Here is a 21,890-nt window from a genome sequence, read left to right as displayed (position 1 = left end):
TAGATAGATAGATAGATAGATAGATAGATAGATAGATAGATGAGTTTGAATATAGATAGATAGATAGATGAGTTTGAATATAGATAGATAGATAGATGAGTTTGAATATAGATAGATAGATAGATAGATAGATAGATAGATAGATAGATAGATAGATGAGTTTGATGATAGATAGATAGATAGATAGATAGATAGATAGATAGATAGATAGATTAGTTTTAATATAGATAGATAAGTTTGATAGATAGATAGATAGATAGATAGATAGATAGATAGATTAGTTTTAATATAGATAGATAGATGAGTTTGAATATAGATAGATAGATAGATAGATAGATAGATAGATAGATAGATAGATAGATAGATGAGTTTGATTATAGATAGATGAGTTTGATTATAGATAGATAGAAAGATTAGTTTTAATATAGATAGATGATTTTGATAGATAGATAGATAGATAGATAGATAGATAGATAGATAGATAGATAGATAGAGTTTGAATATAGATAGATAGATGAGTTTGAATGAGTTTGAATGGGTTAGTAATAGTACATAGGTTAGTCTGATTGAGTCTAATGGGCTTCAGTGTGTTTAGATTTGAATTTTTGACAGTTGGAGTTCACGGAATGTTCAGATGAGCAGAGGCTTTTCAATGCAAGTCTATGGGATTTTTATGATTTTTAATCTTCAGTTTTATGAAAAGTATAAGTCCGATCAGTCTAAAAAGATATAGCAACTAACTTCAGATCAGTCTGAAGAGCTGGGCTGAGTTTGGAGTTTGTAGAGTTAAAGCTCTAGGAGGAGTAGCAGTCAACAGTTTTAGTCTCAGAAGAATAATAATAACTAGATAAAAAAGTTCGTCAAGACAAACTTTAAGTTGGCTTGAGAAAGCCTGACCAGAAAGTTTGAAAAGTTTAGAAAGTTTAGAAAGTTTAGAAAGTTTGAAAAGTTTGAAAAGTTTGAAAATGTGAAAAGTTTAAAAGTTTAAAAAGATTTAAAAGTTTAAGAAGTATAAAAATGACAGTGATTAACATATTGCTAGCATTACAAGCAAGTGACTACCATGTGACAAGCATGTACTTAGCATGATTAGCATGTTGCTAGCATGATTTTAGCATGATTAGCATTACTACTAGCATGTTGCTAACATGATTTTAGCATGATTAGCATGTTGCTAGCATGATTTTAGCATGATTAGCATGTTGCTAGCATGATTTTAGCATGATTAGTATGCGACTAGCATGTTGCTAGCATGATTTTAGCATGATTAGCATGTTGCTAGCATGATTTTAGCATGATTAGCATGCGACTAGCATGTTGCTAGCATGATTTTAGCATGATTAGCATGTTGCTAGCATATCTCTAGCATGACTAGCATGTTGCTAGCATGATTTTAGCATGATTAGCATTACTACTAGCATGTTGCTAACATGATTTTAGCATGATTAGCATGTTGCTAGCATTATTTTAGCATGATTAGCATGTTGCTAGCATGTTTTTAGCATGATTAGCATGCGACTAGCATGGTGCTAGCATGATTAGCATGTTGCTAGCATGATTTTAGCATGATTAGCATGCGACTAGCATGTTGCTAACATGATTTTAGCATGAGTAGCATGTTGCTAGCATGATTAGCATGCGACTAGCATGTTGCTAGCATGATTTTAGCATGATTAGCATGTTGCTAGCATGATTTTAGCATGATTAGCATGCGACTAGCATGTTGCTAGCATGATTTTAGCATGATTAGCATGTTGCTAGCATGATTTTAGCATGATTACCATGCGACTAGCATGTTGCTAGCATGATTTCAGCATGATTAGCATGTTGCTAGCATGTCTCTAGCATGACTAGCATGCGACTAGCATGTTGCTAGCATGATTTTAGCATGATTAGCATGCGACTAGCATGTTGCTAGCATGATTTTAGCATGATTAGCATGTTGCTAGCATGATTTTAGCATGATTAGCATGCGACTAGCATGTTGCTAGCATGATTTTAGCATGATTAGCATGCGACTAGCATGTTGCTAGCATGATTTTAGCATGATTAGCATGTTGCTAGCATGATTTTAGCATGATTAGCATGTTGCTAGCATGATTTTAGCATGATTAGCATGCGACTAGCATGTTGCTAGCATGATTTTAGCATGATTAACATGTTGCTAGCATGATTTTAGCATGATTAGCATGCGACTAGCATGTTGCTAGCATGATTTTAGCATGATTAGCATGTTGCTAGCATGATTTTAGCATGATTAGCAGGCGACTAGCATGTTGTTAGCATGATTTTAGCATGATTAGCATGTTGCTAGCATGATTTTAGCATGATTTTAGCATGATTAGCATGCGACTAGCATGATTTTAGCATGATTAGCATGTTGCTAGCATGATTTTAGCATGATTAGCATGTTGCTAGCATGATTTTAGCATGATTAGCATGCGACTAGCATGTTGCTAGCATGATTTTTAGCATGACTAGCATGTTGTTAGGATAGATAGATAGATAGATAGATAGATAGATAGATAGATAGATAGATAGATAGATAAGTTTGAATAGATAGATAGATAGATAGATAGATAGATAGATAGATAGATAGATAGATAGATGAGTTTGAATATAGATAGATAGATAGATGAGTTTGAATATAGATAGATAGATAGATAGATAGATAGATAGATGAGTTTGATGATAGATAGATAGATAGATAGATAGATAGATAGATAGATAGATAGATAGATAGATTAGTTTTAATATAGATAGATAAGTTTGATAGATAGATAGATAGATAGATAGATAGATAGATAGATAGATAGATAGATAGATAGATTAGTTTTAATATAGATAGATAGATGAGTTTGAATATAGATAGATAGATAGATAGATAGATAGATAGATAGATAGATAGATAGATGAGTTTGATTATAGATAGATGAGTTTGATTATAGATAGATAGATAGATTAGTTTTAATATAGATAGATAGATAGATAGATAGATAGATAGATAGATAGATAGATAGATAGATAGATAGATAGATAGAGTTTGAATATAGATAGATAGATGAGTTTGAATGAGTTTGAATGGGTTAGTAATAGTACATAGGTTAGTCTGATTGAGTCTAATGGGCTTCAGTGTGTTTAGATTTGAATTTTTGACAGTTGGAGTTCACGGAATGTTCAGATGAGCAGAGGCTTTTCAATGCAAGTCTATGGGATTTTTATGATTTTTAATCTTCAGTTTTATGAAAAGTATAAGTCCGATCAGTCTAAAAAGATATAGCAACTAACTTCAGATCAGTCTGAAGAGCTGGGCTGAGTTTGGAGTTTGTAGAGTTAAAGCTCTAGGAGGAGTAGCAGTCAACAGTTTTAGTCTCAGAAGAATAATAATAACTAGATAAAAAAGTTCGTCAAGACAAACTTTAAGTTGGCTTGAGAAAGCCTGACCAGAAAGTCTGAAAAAGTTTGAAAAGTTTGAAAAGTTTGAAAAGATTGAAAAGTTTAAGTTTAAAAAGTTTTAAGTTTGATGGTTTTCAGTCTGAGATATATAGATAGATAGACAGATAGACAGATAGATAGATAGATAGATAGACACAGTCAGAAGATAGATAGATAGCTAGATAGATATATAGATAGATAGAGAGATAGATAGATAGATAGATAGATAGATAGATAGACAGTCAGAAGATAGATAGATAGTTAGATAGATATATAGGTAGATAGATAGTTTGAAAATGTGAAAAGTTTAAAAAGTTTAAAAAGATTTAAGTTTAAGAAGTATAAAAATGACAGTGATTAACATATTGTTAGCATTACAAGCAAGTGACTATCATGTGACAAGCATGTACTTAGCATGATTAGCAAGGTATCTAGCATGTCGCTAGCATAATTAGCAAGTGACTAGCCATGTCGTTAGCATGATTAGCAAGTTACTAGCATGTCGCTAGCATGATTAGCAAGTTACTAGCATGTCGCTAGCATGATGTTAACATGATTAGCATGTTTCTAGCATGCGACTAGCATGTTGCTAACATGATTTTAACATGATTAGCATGCGACTAGCATGTTGCTAGCATTATTTTAGCATGATTAGCATGTTGCTAGCATGATTTTAGCATGATTAGCATGTTGCTAGCATGATTTTAGCATGATTAGCATGCGACTAACATGTTGCTAGCATGATTTTAGCATGATTAGCATGTTGCTAGCATGATTTTAGCATGATTAGCAGGCGACTAGCATTTTGCTAGCATGATTTTAGCATGATTAGCATGTTGCTAGCATGATTTTAGCATGATTAGCATGCGACTAACATGTTGCTAGCATGATTTTAGCATGATTAGCATGTTGCTAGCATGATTTTAGCATGATTAGCATGTTGCTAGCATGATTTTAGCATGATTAGCATGCGACTAGCATGTTGCTAGCATGATTTTTAGCATGACTAGCATGTTGCTAGCATGATTTTAGCATGATTAGCATGCGACTAGCATGTTGCTAGCATGATTTTAGCATGATTAGCATGTTGCTAGCATGATTTTAGCATGATTAGCATGTTGCTAGCATGATTTTAGCATGATTAGCATGTTGCTAGCATGATTTTAGCATGATTAGCATGTTGCTAGCATGATTTTAGCATGATTAGCAGGCGACTAGCATGTTGTTAGCATGATTTTAGCATGATTAGCATGTTGCTAGCATGATTTTAGCATGATTAGCATGCGACTAGCATGTTGCTAGCATGATTTTTAGCATGACTAGCATGTTGCTAGCATGATTTTAGCATGATTAGCATGTTGCTAGCATGATTTTAGCATGATTAGCATGTTGCTAGCATGATTTTAGCATGATTAGCATGCGACTAGCATGTTGCTAGCATGATTTTTAGCATGACTAGCACGTTGCTAGCATGATTTTAGCATGATTAGCATGCGACTAGCATATTGCTAGCATGATTTTAGCATGATTAGCATGTTGCTAGCATGATTTTAGCATGATTAGCATGTTGCTAGCATGATTTTAGCATGATTAGCATGTTGCTAGCATGATTTTAGCATGATTAGCAGGCGACTAGCATGTTGTTAGCATGATTTTAGCATGATTAGCATGTTGCTAGCATGATTTTAGCATGATTAGCATGCGACTAGCATGTTGCTAGCATGATTTTTAGCATGACTAGCATGTTGCTAGCATGATTTTAGCATGATTAGCATGTTGCTAGCATGATTTTAGCATGATTAGCATGCGACTAGCATGTTGCTAGCATGATTTTTAGCATGACTAGCATGTTGTTAGGATAGATAGATAGATAAGTTTGAATAGATAGATAGATAGATAGATAGATAGATAGATAGATAGATAGATGAGTTTGAATATAGATAGATAGATGAGTTTGAATATAGATAGATAGATAGATAGATAGATAGATAGATAGATAGATAGATAGATAGATGAGTTTGAATATAGATAGATAGATAGATAGATAGATAGATAGATAGATAGATAGATAGATAGATAGATGAGTTTGATGATAGATAGATAGATAGATAGATAGATAGATAGATAGATAGATAGATAGATAGATTAGTTTTAATATAGATAGAGAAGTTTGATAGATAGATAGATAGATAGATAGATAGATAGATAGATAGATTAGTTTTAATATAGATAGATAGATGAGTTTGAATATAGATAGATAGATAGATGAGTTTGATTATAGATAGATGAGTTTGATTATAGATAGATAGATAGATAGATAGATGAGTTTGATTATAGATAGATAGATGAGTTTGATTATAGATAGATAGAAACAGTTAGATAGATAGATAGATAGAGTTTGATTATAGATAGATAGATAGATAGATAGATAGATAGATAGATAGATAGATAGATGAATATATATGATATGATAGATGAGTTTGAATGGGTTAGTAATAGTACATACAATATGTACATAGTACATAGACTATGAGTTTAATGGGCTTCAGTGTGTTTAGATTTGAATTTTTGACAGTTGGAGTTTGACGGAATGTTCAGTTGAGCAGAGGCTTTTCAATGTAAGTCTATGGGAGTTTTTATGATTTTTAATCTTCAGTTTTATGAAAAGTCTAAGTCCGATCAGTCTAAAAAGATATAGCAACTAACTTCAGATCAGTCTGAAGAGCTGGGCTGAGTTTGGAGTTTGTAGAGTTAAAGCTCTAGGAGGAGTAGCAGTCAAAATTTTAGTCTCAGAAGAATAATAATAATAAGAAGTTTAAATACAATATCAGTAAGTTGGCTCTCTCAAGCCAACTTAATAAGAAGTTTAAATACAATATCAGTAAGTTGGCTCTCTCAAGCCAACTTAACTAGATAAAAAAGTTCGTCAAGACAAACTTTAAGTTGGCTTGAGAAAGCCTGACCAGAAAGTCTGAAAAGTTTGAAAAGTTTAAGAAGTTTAAAAAGTTTTAAGTTTGACGGTTTTCAGTCTGAGATAGATAGATAGATAGAGTTTGAAGATAGATAGATAGATAGAGTTTGAATATAGATAGATAGATAGATAAAGTTTGAAGATAGATAGGTAGATAGATAGAGTTTGAAGATAGTGTTTGAAGATCGATAGATAGATAGATAGATAGATAGATAGATAGATAGATAGATAGATTAGTTTTAATATAGATGGATAGATAGTTAGATTAGTTTTAATATAGATAGATAGATAGATTAGTTTTAATATAGATAGATTAGGTTTAATATAGCATGTTGCTAGCATGATTTTAGCATGATTAGCATGCGACTAGCATGTTGCTAACATGATTTTAGCATGATTAGCATGCGACTAGCATGATTCTAGCATGATTAGCATGTTGCTAGCATGATTAGCATGCGACTAGCATGTTGCTAGCATGATTTTAGCATGATTAGCATGTTGCTAGCATGATTTTAGCATGATTAGCATGTTGCTAGCATGATTTTAGCATGATTAGCATGCGACAAGCATGTTGCTAGCATGATTTTAGCATGATTAGCATGTTGCTAGCATGATTTTAGCATGATTAGCAGGCAACTAGCATTTTGCTAGCATGATTTTAGCATGATTAGCATGTTGCTAACATGATTTTAGCATGATTAGCATGCGACTAGCATGTTGCTAGCATGATTGTAGCATGATTAGCATGTTGCTAGCATGATTTTAGCATGATTAGCATGTTGCTAGCATGATTTTAGCATGATTAGCATGCGACTAGCATGTTGCTAGCATGATTTTTAGCATGACTAGCATGTTGCTAGCATGATTTTAGCATGATTAGCATGCGACTAGCATGTTGCTAGCATGATTTTAGCATGATTAGCATTTTGCTAGCATGATTTTAGCATGATTAGCATGTTGCTAGCATGATTTTAGCATGATTAGCAGGCAACTAGCATTTTGCTAGCATGATTTTAGCATGATTAGCATGTTGCTAGCATGATTTTAGCATGATTAGCATGCGACTAGCATGTTGCTAGCATGATTGTAGCATGATTAGCATGTTGCTAGCATGATTTTAGCATGATTAGCATGTTGCTAGCATGTTGCTAGCATGATTTTAGCATGATTAGCATGCGACTAGCATGTTGCTAGCATGATTTTTAACATGACTAGCATGTTGCTAGCATGATTTTAGCATGATTAGCATGCGACTAGCATGTTGCTAGCATGATTTTAGCATGATTAGCATGTTGCTAGCATGATTTTAGCATGATTAGCATGCGACTAGCATGTTGCTAGCATGATTTTAGCATGATTAGCATGTTGCTAGCATGATTTTAGCATGATTAGCATGTTGCTAGCATGATTTTAGCATGATTAGCATGCGACTAGCATGTTGCTAGCATGATTTTTAGCATGACTAGCATGTTGCTAGCATGATTTTAGCATGATTAGCATGCGACTAGCATGTTGCTAGCATGATTTTTAGCATGACTAGCATGCTGCTAGCATGATTTTAGCATGATTAGCACGTTGCTAGCATGATTTTAGCATGATTAGCATGCGACTAGCATGTTGCTAGCATGATTTTAGCATGATTAGCATGTTGCTAGCATGATTTTAGCATGACTAGCACGTTGCTAGCATGATTTTAGCATGATTAGCATGCGACTAGCATATTGCTAGCATGATTTTAGCATGATGCTAGCATGATTTTAGCATGATTAGCATGTTGCTAGCATGATTTTAGCATGATTAGCATGCGACTAGCATGTTGCTAGCATGATTTTTAGCATGACTAGCATGTTGTTAGGATAGATAGATAGATAGATAGATAGATAGATAGATAGATAGATAGATAGATAAGTTTGAATAGATAGATAGATAGATAGATAGATAGATAGATAGATAGATAGATGAGTTTGAATATAGATAGATAGATAGATGAGTTTGAATATAGATAGATAGATAGATAGATAGATAGATAGATAGATAGATAGATAGATAGATAGATAGATTAGTTTTAATATAGATAGATAAGTTTGATAGATAGATAGATAGATAGATAGATAGATAGATAGATAGATAGATAGATAGATAGATAGATTAGTTTTAATATAGATAGATAGATGAGTTTGAATATAGATAGATAGATGAGTTTGAATATAGATAGATAGATATAGATAGATGAGTTTGATTATAGATAGATGAGTTTGATTATAGATAGATAGATAGATTAGTTTTAATATAGATAGATGAGTTTGATAGATAGATAGATAGATAGATAGATAGATAGATAGATAGATAGATAGATAGAGTTTGAATATAGATAGATAGATGAGTTTGAATGAGTTTGAATGGGTTAGTAATAGTACATAGGTTAGTCTGATTGAGTCTAATGGGCTTCAGTGTGTTTAGATTTGAATTTTTGACAGTTGGAGTTCACGGAATGTTCAGATGAGCAGAGGCTTTTCAATGCAAGTCTATGGGATTTTTATGATTTTTAATCTTCAGTTTTATGAAAAGTATAAGTCCGATCAGTTAGAAAAGATATAGCACACCCGGCGACATCAGTCTGAAGAGCTGGGCTGAGTTTGGAGTCTGTAGAGTTAAAGCTCTAGGAGGAGTTAGAGTTGATAATTTTGTCTCAGAAGAATAATAATAATAACTAGATAAAAAAGTTCGTCAAGACAAACTTTAAGTTGGCTTGAGAAAGCCTGACCAGAAAGTCTGAAAAGTTTGAAAAGTTTGAAAAGTTTAAGAAGTTTTAAGTTTGACGGTTTTCAGTCTGAGATAGATAGATAGATAGAGTTTGAAGATAGATAGATAGATAGATAGGAGTTTGAATATAGATAGATAGATAGATAAAGTTTGAAGATAGATAGGTAGATAGATAGAGTTTGAAGATAGTGTTTGAAGATAGATAGATAGATAGATAGATTAGTTTTAATATAGATGGATAGAGAGATAAACATCTAACATTACCATGTTGCTAGCATGATTTTAGCATGATTAGCATGCGACTAGCGACTAGCATGTTGCTAGCATGATTTTAGCATGATTAGCATGCGACTAGCGACTAGCATTTGTTGCTAGCATGATTTTAGCATGATTAGCATGCGACTAACATGTTGCTAGCATGATTTTAGCATGATTAGCATGCGACTAGCATGTTGCTAGCATGATTTTAGCATGATTAGCATGTTGCTAGCATGATTTTAGCATGATTAGCATGTTGCTAGCATGTTGCTAGCATGTTGCTAGCATGATTTTAGCATGATTAGCATGTTGCTAGCATGATTTTAGCATGATTAGCATGCGACTAGCATGTTGCTAGCATGATTTTAGCATGATTAGCATGCGACTAACATGTTGCTAGCATGATTTTAGCATGATTAGCATGTTGCTAGCATGATTTTAGCATGATTAGCATGCGACTAGCATGTTGCTAGCATGATTTTAGCATGATTAGCATGTTGCTAGCATGATTTTAGCATGATTAGCATGCGACTAGCATGTTGCTAGCATGATTTTAGCATGATTAGCATGCGACTAGCATGTTGCTAGCATGATTTTAGCATGATTAGCATGATTAGCATGTTGCTAGCATGATTCTAGCATGATTAGCATGCGACTAGCATGTTGCTAGCATGATTTTAGCATGATTAGCATGTTGCTAGCATTTCTCTAGCATGACTAGCATGCGACTAGCATGTTGCTAGCATGATTTTAGCATGATTAGCATGTTGCTAGCATGATTTTAGCATGATTAGCATGCGACTAGCATGTTGCTAGCATGATTTTAGCATGATTAGCATGTTGCTAGCATGATTTTAGCATGATTAGCATGCGACTATCATGTTGCTAGCATGATTTTAGCATGATTAGCATGTTGCTAGCATGTCTCTAGCATGACTAGCATGCGACTAGCATGTTGCTAGCATGATTTTAGCATGATTACCATGTTGCTAGCATGATTTTAGCATGATTAGCATGCGACTAGCATGTTGCTAGCATGATTTTAGCATGATTAGCATGTTGCTAGCATGATTTTAGCATGATTAGCATGTTGTTAGGATAGATAGATAGATAGATAGATAGATAGATAGAAACAGTCAGAAGATAGATAGATAGATAGATAGATAGATAGATAGAGTTTGAAGATAGATAGATAGAAAGATATATAGATAGATAGATGAGTTTGATTATAGATAGATAGATAGATGAGTTTGATTATAGATAGATAGATAGATAGATAGATAGATAGATAGATAGATAGATAGATAGATAGATAGATAGATAGATAGATAGATAGATAGATAGATGAGTTTGATTATAGATAGATAGATAGATGAGTTTGATTATAGATAGATAGATAGATAGATGAGTTTGATTATAGATAGATAGATAGATGAGTTTGATTATAGATAGATAGATAGATAGATAGATGAGTTTGATTATAGATAGATAGATAGATAGATGAGTTTGAAGATAGATAGATAGATGAGTTTGATTATAGATAGATGAGTTTGATTATAGATAGATAGATAGATTAGTGTTAATATAGATAGATGAGTTTGATAGATAGATAGATAGATAGATAGATAGATAGATAGATAGATAGATAGATTAGTTTTAATATAGATAGATGAGTTTGATAGATAGATAGATAGATAGATAGATAGATAGATAGATAGATAGATAGATAGATAGATAGATAGATAGATAGATAGATAGATTAGTTTTAATATAGATAGATAGATGAGTTTGAATTTAGATAGATAGATAGATGAGTTTGATTATAGATAGATAGATAGATAGATAGAGTTTGAATATAGATAGATGAGTTTGAATGAGTTTGAATGGGTTAGTAATAGTACATAGGTTAGTCTGATTGAGTCTAATGGGCTTCAGTGTGTTTAGATTTGAAATTTTGACAGTTGGAGTTCACGGAATGTTCAGTTGAGCAGAGGCTTTTCAATGCAAGTCTATGGGATTTTTATGATTTTTAATCTTCAGTTTTATGAAAAGTATAAGTCCGATCAGTTAGAAAAGATATAGCACACCCGGCGAGATTAGTCTGAAGAGCTGGTCCGAGTTTGGAGTCTGTAGAGTTAAAGCTCTAGGAGGAGTTAGAGTTGATAATTTTGTCTCAGAAGAATAATAATAATAATAATAATAATAAGTTTAAATAGAATATCAGTAAGTTGGCTCTCTCAAGCCAACTTAACTAGATAAAAAAGTTCGTCAAGACAAACTTTAAGTTGGCTTGAGAAAGCCTGACCAGAAAGTCTGAAAAAGTTTGAAAAGTTTGAAAAGTTTGAAAAGATTGAAAAGTTTTAAGTTTGATGGTTTTCAGTCTGAGATATATAGATAGATAGACAGATAGACAGATAGATAGATAGATAGATAGATAGATAGATAGATAGATAGACACAGTCAGAAGATAGATAGATAGCTAGATAGATATATAGATAGATAGAGAGATTGATAGATAGATAGATAGATAGATAGATAGATAGATAGACACAGTCAGAAGATAGATAGATAGTTAGATAGATATATAGATAGATAGATAGTTTGAAAATGTGAAAAGTTTAAAAAGTTTAAAAAGATTTAAGTTTAAGAAGTATAAAAATGACAGTGATTAACATATTGTTAGCATTACAAGCAAGTGACTATCATGTGACAAGCATGTACTTAGCATGATTAGCAAGGTATCTAGCATGTCGCTAGCATAATTAGCAAGTGACTAGCCATGTCGTTAGCATGATTAGCAAGTTACTAGCATGTCGCTAGCATGATTAGCAAGTTACTAGCATGTCGCTAGCATGATGTTAACATGATTAGCATGTTTCTAGCATGCGACTAGCATGTTGCTAACATGATTTTAACATGATTAGCATGCGACTAGCATGTTGCTAGCATTATTTTAGCATTATTAGCATGTTGCTAGCATGATTTTAGCATGATTAGCATGCGACTAGCATGTTGCTAGCATGATTTTAGCATGATTAGCATGTTGCTAGCATGATTTTAGCAAGATTAGCATGTTGCTAGCATGATTTTAGCATGATTAGCATGTTGCTAGCATGATTTTAGCATGATTAGCAGGCGACTAGCATGTTGCTAGCATGATTTTAGCATGATTAGCATGTTGCTAGCATGATTTTAGCATGATTAGCATGCGACTAGCATGTTGTTAGCATGATTTTTAGCATGATTAGCATGTTGCTAGCATGATTTTAGCATGATTAGCATGTTGCTAGCATGATTTTAGCATGATTAGCAGGCGACTAACATGTTGCTAGCATGATTTTAGCATGATTAGCATGTTGCTAGCATGATTTTAGCATGATTAGCATGCGACTAGCATGTTGTTAGCATGATTTTTAGCATGATTAGCATGTTGCTAGCATGTCTCTAGCATGATTAGCATGCGACTAGCAAGTTGCTAGCATGATTTTAGCATGATTAGCATGTTGCTAGCATGATTTTAGCATGATTAGCATGCGACTAGCATGTTCCTAGCATGATTTTAGCATGATTAGCATGTTGCTAGCATGATTTTAGCATGATTAGCATGTTGCTAGCATGATTTTAGCATGATTAGCAGGCAACTAGCATGTTGCTAGCATGATTTTAGCATGATTAGCATGTTGCTAGCATGATTTTAGCATGATTAGCATGTTGCTAGCATGATTTTAGCATGATTAGCAGGCGACTAGCATGTTGCTAGCATGATTTTAGCATGATTAGCATGTTGCTAGCATGATTTTAGCATGATTAGCATGTTGCTAGCATGATTTTAGCATGATTAGCATGCGACTAGCATGTTGTTAGCATGATTATTAGCATGATTAGCATGTTGCTAGCATGTCTCTATCATGATTAGCATGCGACTAGCAAGTTGCTAGCATGATTTTAGCATGATTAGCATGTTGCTAGCATGCGACTAGCATGTTGCTAGTATTATTTTAGCATGATTAGCATTTTGCTAGCATGATTTTAGCATGATTAGCATGCGACTAGCATGTTGCTAGCATGATCTTAGCATGATTAGCATGTTGCTAGCATGATTTTAGCATGATTAGCATGTTGCTAGCATGATTTTAGCATGATTAGCATGCGACTAGCATGTTGCTAGCATGATTTTTAGCATGACTAGCATGTTGTTAGGATAGATAGATAGATAAGTTTGAATAGATAGATAGATAGATAGATAGATAGATAGATAGATAGATAGATAGATGAGTTTGAATATAGATAGATAGATGAGTTTGAATATAGATAGATAGATAGATGAGTTTGAATATAGATAGATAGATAGATAGATAGATAGATGAGTTTGATAGATAGATAGATAGATAGATAGATAGATAGATAGATAGATAGATAGATAGATAAATAGATAGATTAGTTTTAATATAGATAGATGAGTTTGATGATAGATAGATAGATAGATTAGTTTTAATATAGATAGATAAGTTTGATAGATAGATAGATAGATAGATAGATAGATAGATAGATAGATAGATAGATAGATAGATAGATAGATAGATTAGTTTTAATATAGATAGATAGATGAGTTTGAATATAGATAGATAGATAGATGAGTTTGATTATAGATAGATGAGTTTGATTATAGATAGATAGATAGATTAGTTTTAATATAGATAGATGAGTTTGATAGACAGATAGATAGATAGATAGATAGATAGAGTTTGAATATAGATAGATAGATGAGTTTGAATGAGTTTGAATGGGTTAGTAATAGTACATAGAAGGTAAGTCTGATTGAGTCTAATGGGCTTCAGTGTGTTTAGATTTGAATTTTTGACAGTTGGAGTTCACGGAATGTTCAGATGAGCAGAGGCTTTTCAATGCAAGTCTATGGGATTTTTATGATTTTTAATCTTCAGTTTTATGAAAAGTATAAGTCCGATCAGTTAGAAAAGATATAGCACACCCGGCGAGATCAGTCTGAAGAGCTGGTCCGAGTTTGAAGTCTGTAGAGTTAAAGCTCTAGGAGGAGTTAGAGTTGATAATTTTGTCTCAGAAGAATAATAATAATAATCTAATCTATAAAAAAGTTCGTCAAGACAAACTTTAAGTTGGCTTGAGAAAGCCTGACCAGAAAGTCTGAAAAGTTTGAAAAGTTTGAAAAGTTTAAGAAGTTTAAAAAGTTTTAAGTTTGACGGTTTTCAGTCTGAGATAGATAGATAGATAGAGTTTGAAGATAGATAGATAGATAGATAGATAGAGTTTGAATATAGATAGATAGATAGATAAAGTTTGAAGATAGATAGGTAGATAGATAGAGTTTGAAGATAGTGTTTGAAGATAGATAGATAGATAGATAGATAGATAGATAGATTAGTTTTAATATAGATGGATAGAGAGATAAACATCTAACATTACCATGTTGCTAGCATGATTTTAGCATGATTAGCATGCGACTAGCGACTAGCATGTTGCTAGCATGATTTTAGCATGATTAGCATGCGACTAGCGACTAGCATGTTGCTAGCATGATTTTAGCATGATGAGCATGCGACTAACATGTTGCTAGCATGATTTTAGCATGATTAGCATGGGACTAGCATGTTGCTAGCATGATTTTAGCATGATTAGCATGTTGCTAGCATGATTTTAGCATGATTAGCATGTTGCTAGCATGTTGCTAGCATGATTTTAGCATGATTAGCATGTTGCTAGCGTGATTTTAGCATGATTAGCATGCGACTAGCATGTTGCTAGCATGATTTTAGCATGATTAGCATGCGACTAACATGTTGCTAGCATGATTTTAGCATGATTAGCATGTTGCTAGCATGATTTTAGCATGATTAGCATGCGACTAGCATGTTGCTAGCATGATTTTAGCATGATTAGCATGTTGCTAGCATGATTTTAGCATGATTAGCATGCGACTAGCATGTTGCTAGCATGATTTTAGCATGATTAGCATGCGACTAGCATGTTGCTAGCATGATTTTAGCATGATTAGCATGATTAGCATGTTGCTAGCATGATTCTAGAATGATTAGCATGCGACTAGCATGTTGCTAGCATGATTTTAGCATGATTAGCATGTTGCTAGCATTTCTCTAGCATGACTAGCATGCGACTAGCATGTTGCTAGCATGATTTTAGCATGATTAGCATGTTGCTAGCATGATTTTAGCATGATTAGCATGCGACTAGCATGTTGCTAGCATGATTTTAGCATGATTAGCATGTTGCTAGCATGATTCTAGCATGATTAGCATGCGACTAGCATGTTGCTAGCATGATTTTAGCATGATTAGCATGTTGCTAGCATTTCCCTAGCATGACTAGCATGCGACTAGCATGTTGCTAGCATGATTTTAGCATGATTAGCATGTTGCTAGCATGATTTTAGCATGATTAGCATGCGACTAGCATGTTGCTAGCATGATTTTAGCATGATTAGCATGTTGCTAGCATGATTTTAGCATGATTAGCATGCGACTAGCATGTTGCTAGCATGATTTTAGCATGATTAGCATGTTGCTAGCATGTCTCTAGCATGACTAGCATGCGACTAGCATGTTGCTAGCATGATTTTAGCATGATTACCATATTGCTAGCATGATTTTAGCATGATTAGCATGCGACTAGCATGTTGCTAGCATGATTTTAGCATGATTAGCATGTTGCTAGCATGATTTTAGCATGATTAGCATGTTGTTAGGATAGATAGATAGATAGATAGATAGATAGATAGATAGATAGATAGATAGATAGATAGAAACAGTCAGAAGATAGATAGATAGATAGATAGATAGATAGAGTTTGAAGATAGATAGAAAGATATATAGATATATAGATGAGTTTGATTATAGATAGATAGATAGATGAGTTTGATTATAGATAGATAGATAGATAGATAGATAGATAGATAGATAGATAGATAGATGAGTTTGATTATAGATAGATAGATAGATGAGTTTGATTATAGATAGATAGATAGATAGATAGATGAGTTTGATTATAGATAGATAGATAGATGAGTTTGATTATAGATAGATAGATAGATAGATAGATAGATAGATAGATAGATAGATAGATAGATGAGTTTGATTATAGATAGATAGATAGATAGATGAGTTTGATTATAGATAGATAGATAGATTAGTTTTAATATAGATAGATGAGTTTGATAGATAGATAGATAGATAGATAGATAGATAGATAGATAGATTAGTTTTAATATAGATAGATAGATGAGTTTGAATTTAGATAGATAGATAGATGAGTTTGATTATAGATAGATAGATAGATAGAGTTTGAATATAGATAGATGAGTTTGAATGAGTTTGAATGGGTTAGTAATAGTACATAGGTTAGTCTGATTGAGTCTAATGGGCTTCAGTGTGTTTAGATTTGAAATTTTGACAGTTGGAGTTCACGGAATGTTCAGTTGAGCAGAGGCTTTTCAATGCAAGTCTATGGGATTTTTATGATTTTTAATCTTCAGTTTTATGAAAAGTATAAGTCCGATCAGTTAGAAAAGATATAGCACACCCGGCGAGATTAGTCTGAAGAGCTGGTCCGAGTTTGGAGTCTGTAGAGTTAAAGCTCTAGGAGGAGTTAGAGTTGATAATTTTGTCTCAGAAGAATAATAATAATAATAATAATAACTAGATAAAAAAGTTCGTCAAGACAAACTTTAAGTTGGCTTGAGAAAGCCTGACCAGAAAGTCTGAAAAAGTTTGAAAAGTTTGAAAAGTTTAAGACGTTTAAAAAGTTTTAAGTTTGACGGTTTTCAGTCTGAGATAGATAGATAGAGTTTGAAGATAGATAGATAGATAGATAGATAGAGTTTGAATATAGACAGATAGATAGATAAAGTTTGAAGATAGATAGGTAGATAGATAGAGTTTGAAGATAGTGTTTGAAGATAGATAGATAGATAGATGGATAGATAGATAGATAGATAGATAGATAGATAGATAGATGAGTAACTATGGGTTAGAAATTGTATAGAATTCTAGTATATTTAGATTTTATAAGTTTAAATAAGTCTAAGAGTTCAGAGTTGATTAATTTATTGGTTTAAGAGTTTATAATGAGTTCATGAGTTTATATGTTGTTGGGGCAAAATGAAATCAACTCTCATCAGCATAAGAGACGGTGTCCACACAGCAATTCTAAGAAAACATGCATATATGGGCATACAGAAGCAATGTTAATGAATTTTTCCACCACAACATCTATGTGTTTATGATTTTTAAAAGAAGTTTACAATAGTTTAAAGTTTAAATTAGTTAGAAGTTTAAAGTTTGATGGATGGATAGATAGATGGAGCATATTTTAAAATCTTCATAACTTTTATAGCAACAAGAAAATTATATTTAATTATATTTATAACAGCTAATGTGATGATCAACGTGCGTTGTCACAGTAACCAGGTGAAGGAAATGAGGGAAATAAATTGCTAAATTTCCCTGCATCTTAAACTTTAAAAATGTTTTTAAAAATCCCCCTATTAAATCAACTTTGTTTTTAATGACAAAATGCATTTCTGATAAATCTGACAGTTGTAATGTACCAGAAAAGCGTCGAGCACCAATCACACAAGTCTTTGTTGAGCTCATAATGCAATAACCAATCAGATTACCGATGAAGAAACGAACTACGGGTTATTTTTGCTGCGTTCACATGTGCTATTCACCTCAGTCAGTCAGTCATGACCTCTGACTGGATTCTGCCAATTCGCTCGAGGAAAAGTATAGATACGATGTAAGATAATAATTTATAATCCTTTTGTTTTTTTTATGCAATGTCTTGTTTTTCTAATGCATAAAAAGCAGTTAACTGATTCCTAAGTGGTTCTTGTAATACAGGTATTACATTTTCCCTCTCACATAAAAAATGTTTAATATTCTTTTAATTGACGATATTCATTATAACAATATGAAGAGCAATAATCGGCAGAAATTATGTTTTTTTCAGTTATTAGTCAAATAAATTGCTATCATAAGCGCTTCAACCTTTCTGGGAATGCTGTGTTAAATACATGCAACATCTTTTGTGTCAAATTCTTCCAAATGAATCAGTCATTTCCAATACTCACTTGGAGTTAATAATAATTTATTAGCCTATCTATTAAGAATTAATTAACAATGCTTTGTTTTTAAACATAACGTTAAAACTATAAATATAAATCATTAAAACTGTGCGTTAAATGTGAAATTAAAACTGCCACTAGGTGTCAGCAATTCATTTTTATTAAGCGAGTCACTGAGATTAAACAGATTCATTCAAACAGCTTATTTATTCATGAACGAAGCAGCGAGTCGAGTCATTGATTCATTCGTCAACCGATTCGTCTAAAAGTCTGAATGATTCATCCAATAAGACACCACGTGGAGTCCAAGTTAAACCATGCTGTCATTTGTTTGGAATTATTTTTGTTTACGAAATATAAGCAAAAACGGATAACCATGTGTCTAAAATGTAAGTAATTACTAATAAAACATCATTTATAGAACTGTTGTATAAAATCGCTACTCTTTGAGATGATAATAGATAAATTCATCTGTTAAATTATATAAATATTTTTATAGAGGCATTTTTGCCTCTAATGTTGAATTCTAGGGGCTTTCATTCTCGACCAAATCAAGTAGTGAAAGCGTACACTATGAAAGTAAATACACGGGGCAACTTTTTGAGCAATGTTGCTAATAAATGGGCATCAAATTTGGATAATTTAGATCGGTCGTAGGCCTGTTTATGCCTGTTTACACACTGACAGCAACACTATCCAGAAAGATTTTATTCATTAATTTATTTAAACACTATTATTATTATTATTATTATTATTATTACTGTTTTTTGTGCTTAGTTGATAAAACAACAGAGCTGTAAACATCTGGGGGTTTGACCTGCCACAAGATGGCACTGTTTGCAACATTCCTGATGCTTCGAATCTTTTCCTGAAACAATCAGAGAACATATCTTTTTTTGTAAAATGAAATCAATATGAAAAAAAAAAACATTCTAATACCCCATAAATAAAAACAAACTGTAATGTAATAGGGTGAATGCAAAGAAGCATACAACATGATATTCAAACAAATAGTCTTTAATAATATGTAAAATACTGAGAACATTTAGAAATAGAGAACAATCAGAACGAAAACAAAACCTAATCAAAATAAAAGTTGATGATCATGATAAAAACACATTTTAAGCCTCAGTGTTTTCAACTTCTAGGGCTTCTGCGGCCTCGATAAGTTCCAGGGATTCTGCATCCTCAGCTGTATCCAGGGATTCTGCGGCCTCTGTTGTTTCCAGGGATTCTGCAGCCTCAGTTGTATCCACGGCCTCAAGTTTCAGCACACGATTGTGAATATGCTGGACTTTCAGTGTAATTGGCAGCTGCTGTACCAAGTCATTTATACTGCCATGGTAAAAATGGCTTGGTACAGCATAGTCTTCAAGTTCACTGTCCAACAGGATGAGCATATTGTTATCATCCTCAGACACTCCGATAATTGTCAGCACCGCTTCGAGGATCTGGCGCTCAACGATCTGGTGAAAAAAAAAAAAAAACATCCACACTTAGGGTTAAGGTTAGTGTTACAGTTAGATTATTATAAACAGTATAAATGCACAGATTATGTTTTACAAGATTTCAATGCTTGCAGTTGTATTATTTGTTCTTATTTTTTATTAATGACTGTTTACTTGTCTTTGATAACCTTTGAAATTTATATTTGTTTACCTTGACAGTCGTATAGTTAGAGGAGTCAAATTTGCCTCCTCCATTGGGCTGAATTTTTGCCCTTAGGTGGCTGACCTCCACCTTATCCCCGACGTACAGGTCCATCAACGCCTCTTCTCTCCACAAAGTTACCTCCAGGAGTTTTGTTCCAGACCTCAAAGAAAGGTCCAGGAGGGGATACTGGGCCCGAGTCATCCTGGCCACTTGCAACTGGAAAACAACAGCCCAGTGTCACAGATGAGTGTATCTCAGCCCTGGTTCAGGTATCCCCAACACTGAATATTTTCTATGTATTCCCAATCAAGGTTAATTCATCTAAATGTGTATCTCAAATAAGAGTGTTAGGGTACTCTAGAACTGTAATTGAGAAACACAATTATAATAGCTTACATTTGCCTAGGTTAAGTAAACCAGGATAATGTACTAGATATTCAATTGTGCTTTTAAATTCACTAACTTTCTCAATATTGCCCCGCAGACTCAGGTACCCAGGTCTTGTGAAGATCTCCTGTTCTTCCCCGGTTACAAATGGGGAAGGAGGACAGAGGACCTCTTTAGCAGCTCTCTCTGCGTCCTCGGTTATGGCCAATGGGGAGGTTTTAAATTTCCTGCTTGCCCGGTTTAAAAAAATACACTGCCGGCCATATTGTTTTGTGAGGGTATAATTTTTAATGATATATGACCCACCCTCTTCAAACTCTGGGTCACTTCCATTTTTTATTGAGGTGTACCATGTCTGTCCATCAGTGAGGGCTGACAGTGTGGTCACCTTGTATGCGCCAACATCAATTATATTGTCTTTTGTGACAAAATTTAAAGCCTTTTGGCTCCTGCGGCTACCCACACACTTCACTTTCAGCGGTGCTTGCTGACTGTAGGGGGTTGCCATCCTAAGAATAATACAAAAAAGGTATGGTTATAACTTTCACAATGTTTCTATTGACTTTATAAAACATGAAAATATCATTCATGACCTGTATATATAGCCTACTTATAACATTTAATTACTAATTTACTATTTATATATTTTTCTTTCTATATTTCTATTACTGTACTTTTGCATAATATCTTTTTTTTCATTTTCTTTATAGTGTTTCATTAATTTGTGAAATTATCTTTTTTTTTTTTACTTCATATTTCACAGGAATGTATTTATTCAAAAATACAATCTAATGAAGTAAAATTTCTAATGAAGTAACGCTTTACCTCAGAAAATGAACTCAGCCTTAGCCATAACCCTATAGACGGCCCCTTTTTCAATACCTAACTTTTTTTTTTTAATTAATAAATATTTAAATCGCAAGAAATGTTAATCAACTTCCAATTAATAAGTTAATCACGCAAATACATTGCTTGTGAAATAAAAATTTACCTCAGAGAATTACATTTCCTGCCAGGAAGAGGAAAAAGAGCAGCCTCTGACAGGATTCATTTTTTAAACTTCATACTCTGACAGGACTTCTCTCTTTTTTAACTTAATATTTTACAGGAATCTATTTATTTATTCATTTAGTTGATTTATATATTGAAAGTCATTGATACAATTTCTAATGAAGTAAAATTTTTCCTCAGAAAATGAAATTTCCTGTCAGATAATGGAAAGAGCTTTTTTCTGACTTTTTTATTATTTGTATTTATTCATTTATTTGTAAAATAACCTTTCTAAATACACAAATTCATCAATAC

General features: G+C 33.1%; 1 protein-coding gene and 1 long non-coding RNA gene across 2 annotated transcripts; one reads left to right on the top strand and one right to left on the bottom strand.

Annotated features, from left to right (window-relative positions):
* Window positions 1-1,814: 1,814 nt before the first annotated feature.
* On the top strand, window positions 1,815-13,241 carry LOC127953538 (uncharacterized). Its single transcript, XR_008153304.1, has 3 exons — window positions 1,815-2,056; window positions 12,741-13,137; window positions 13,169-13,241. It is a non-coding gene; the product is annotated as an uncharacterized LOC127953538 (long non-coding RNA).
* A 6,305-nt stretch (window positions 13,242-19,546) lies between these two features.
* LOC127953027 (uncharacterized) lies at window positions 19,547-21,093 on the bottom strand. Its single transcript, XM_052551922.1, has 3 exons — window positions 20,662-21,093; window positions 20,205-20,414; window positions 19,547-20,011 (listed from the first exon to the last, which is right to left on the bottom strand). Exons 1-3 carry the CDS (start codon window positions 21,091-21,093, stop codon window positions 19,667-19,669), a joined length of 987 nt encoding a protein of 328 aa, XP_052407882.1. The 3' UTR covers window positions 19,547-19,666.
* Window positions 21,094-21,890: the final 797 nt, after the last annotated feature.

The sequence above is a fragment of the Carassius gibelio genome, chromosome B3 (assembly GCF_023724105.1).
Source record: "Carassius gibelio isolate Cgi1373 ecotype wild population from Czech Republic chromosome B3, carGib1.2-hapl.c, whole genome shotgun sequence".
In the NCBI taxonomy this organism is placed as follows: Eukaryota; Metazoa; Chordata; class Actinopteri; order Cypriniformes; family Cyprinidae; genus Carassius; species Carassius gibelio.
This window is presented reverse-complemented; position numbering and strand designations above follow the sequence as displayed.

Bases quoted from the DNA above. Each gene is read 5' to 3' on its own strand.
- LOC127953027 (XM_052551922.1), bottom strand. From the start codon at position 21,093: ATGGCAACCCCCTACAGTCAGCAAGCACCGCTGAAAGTGAAGTGTGTG. The intron at 20,415-20,661 runs GTTAGTGAATTT...GTTGTTTTCCAG, and splicing joins TGCGGGGCAATATTGAGAAA to TTGCAAGTGGCCAGGATGAC. The intron at 20,012-20,204 runs GTAAACAAATAT...TTTTTTCACCAG, and splicing joins CTAACTATACGACTGTCAAG to ATCGTTGAGCGCCAGATCCT.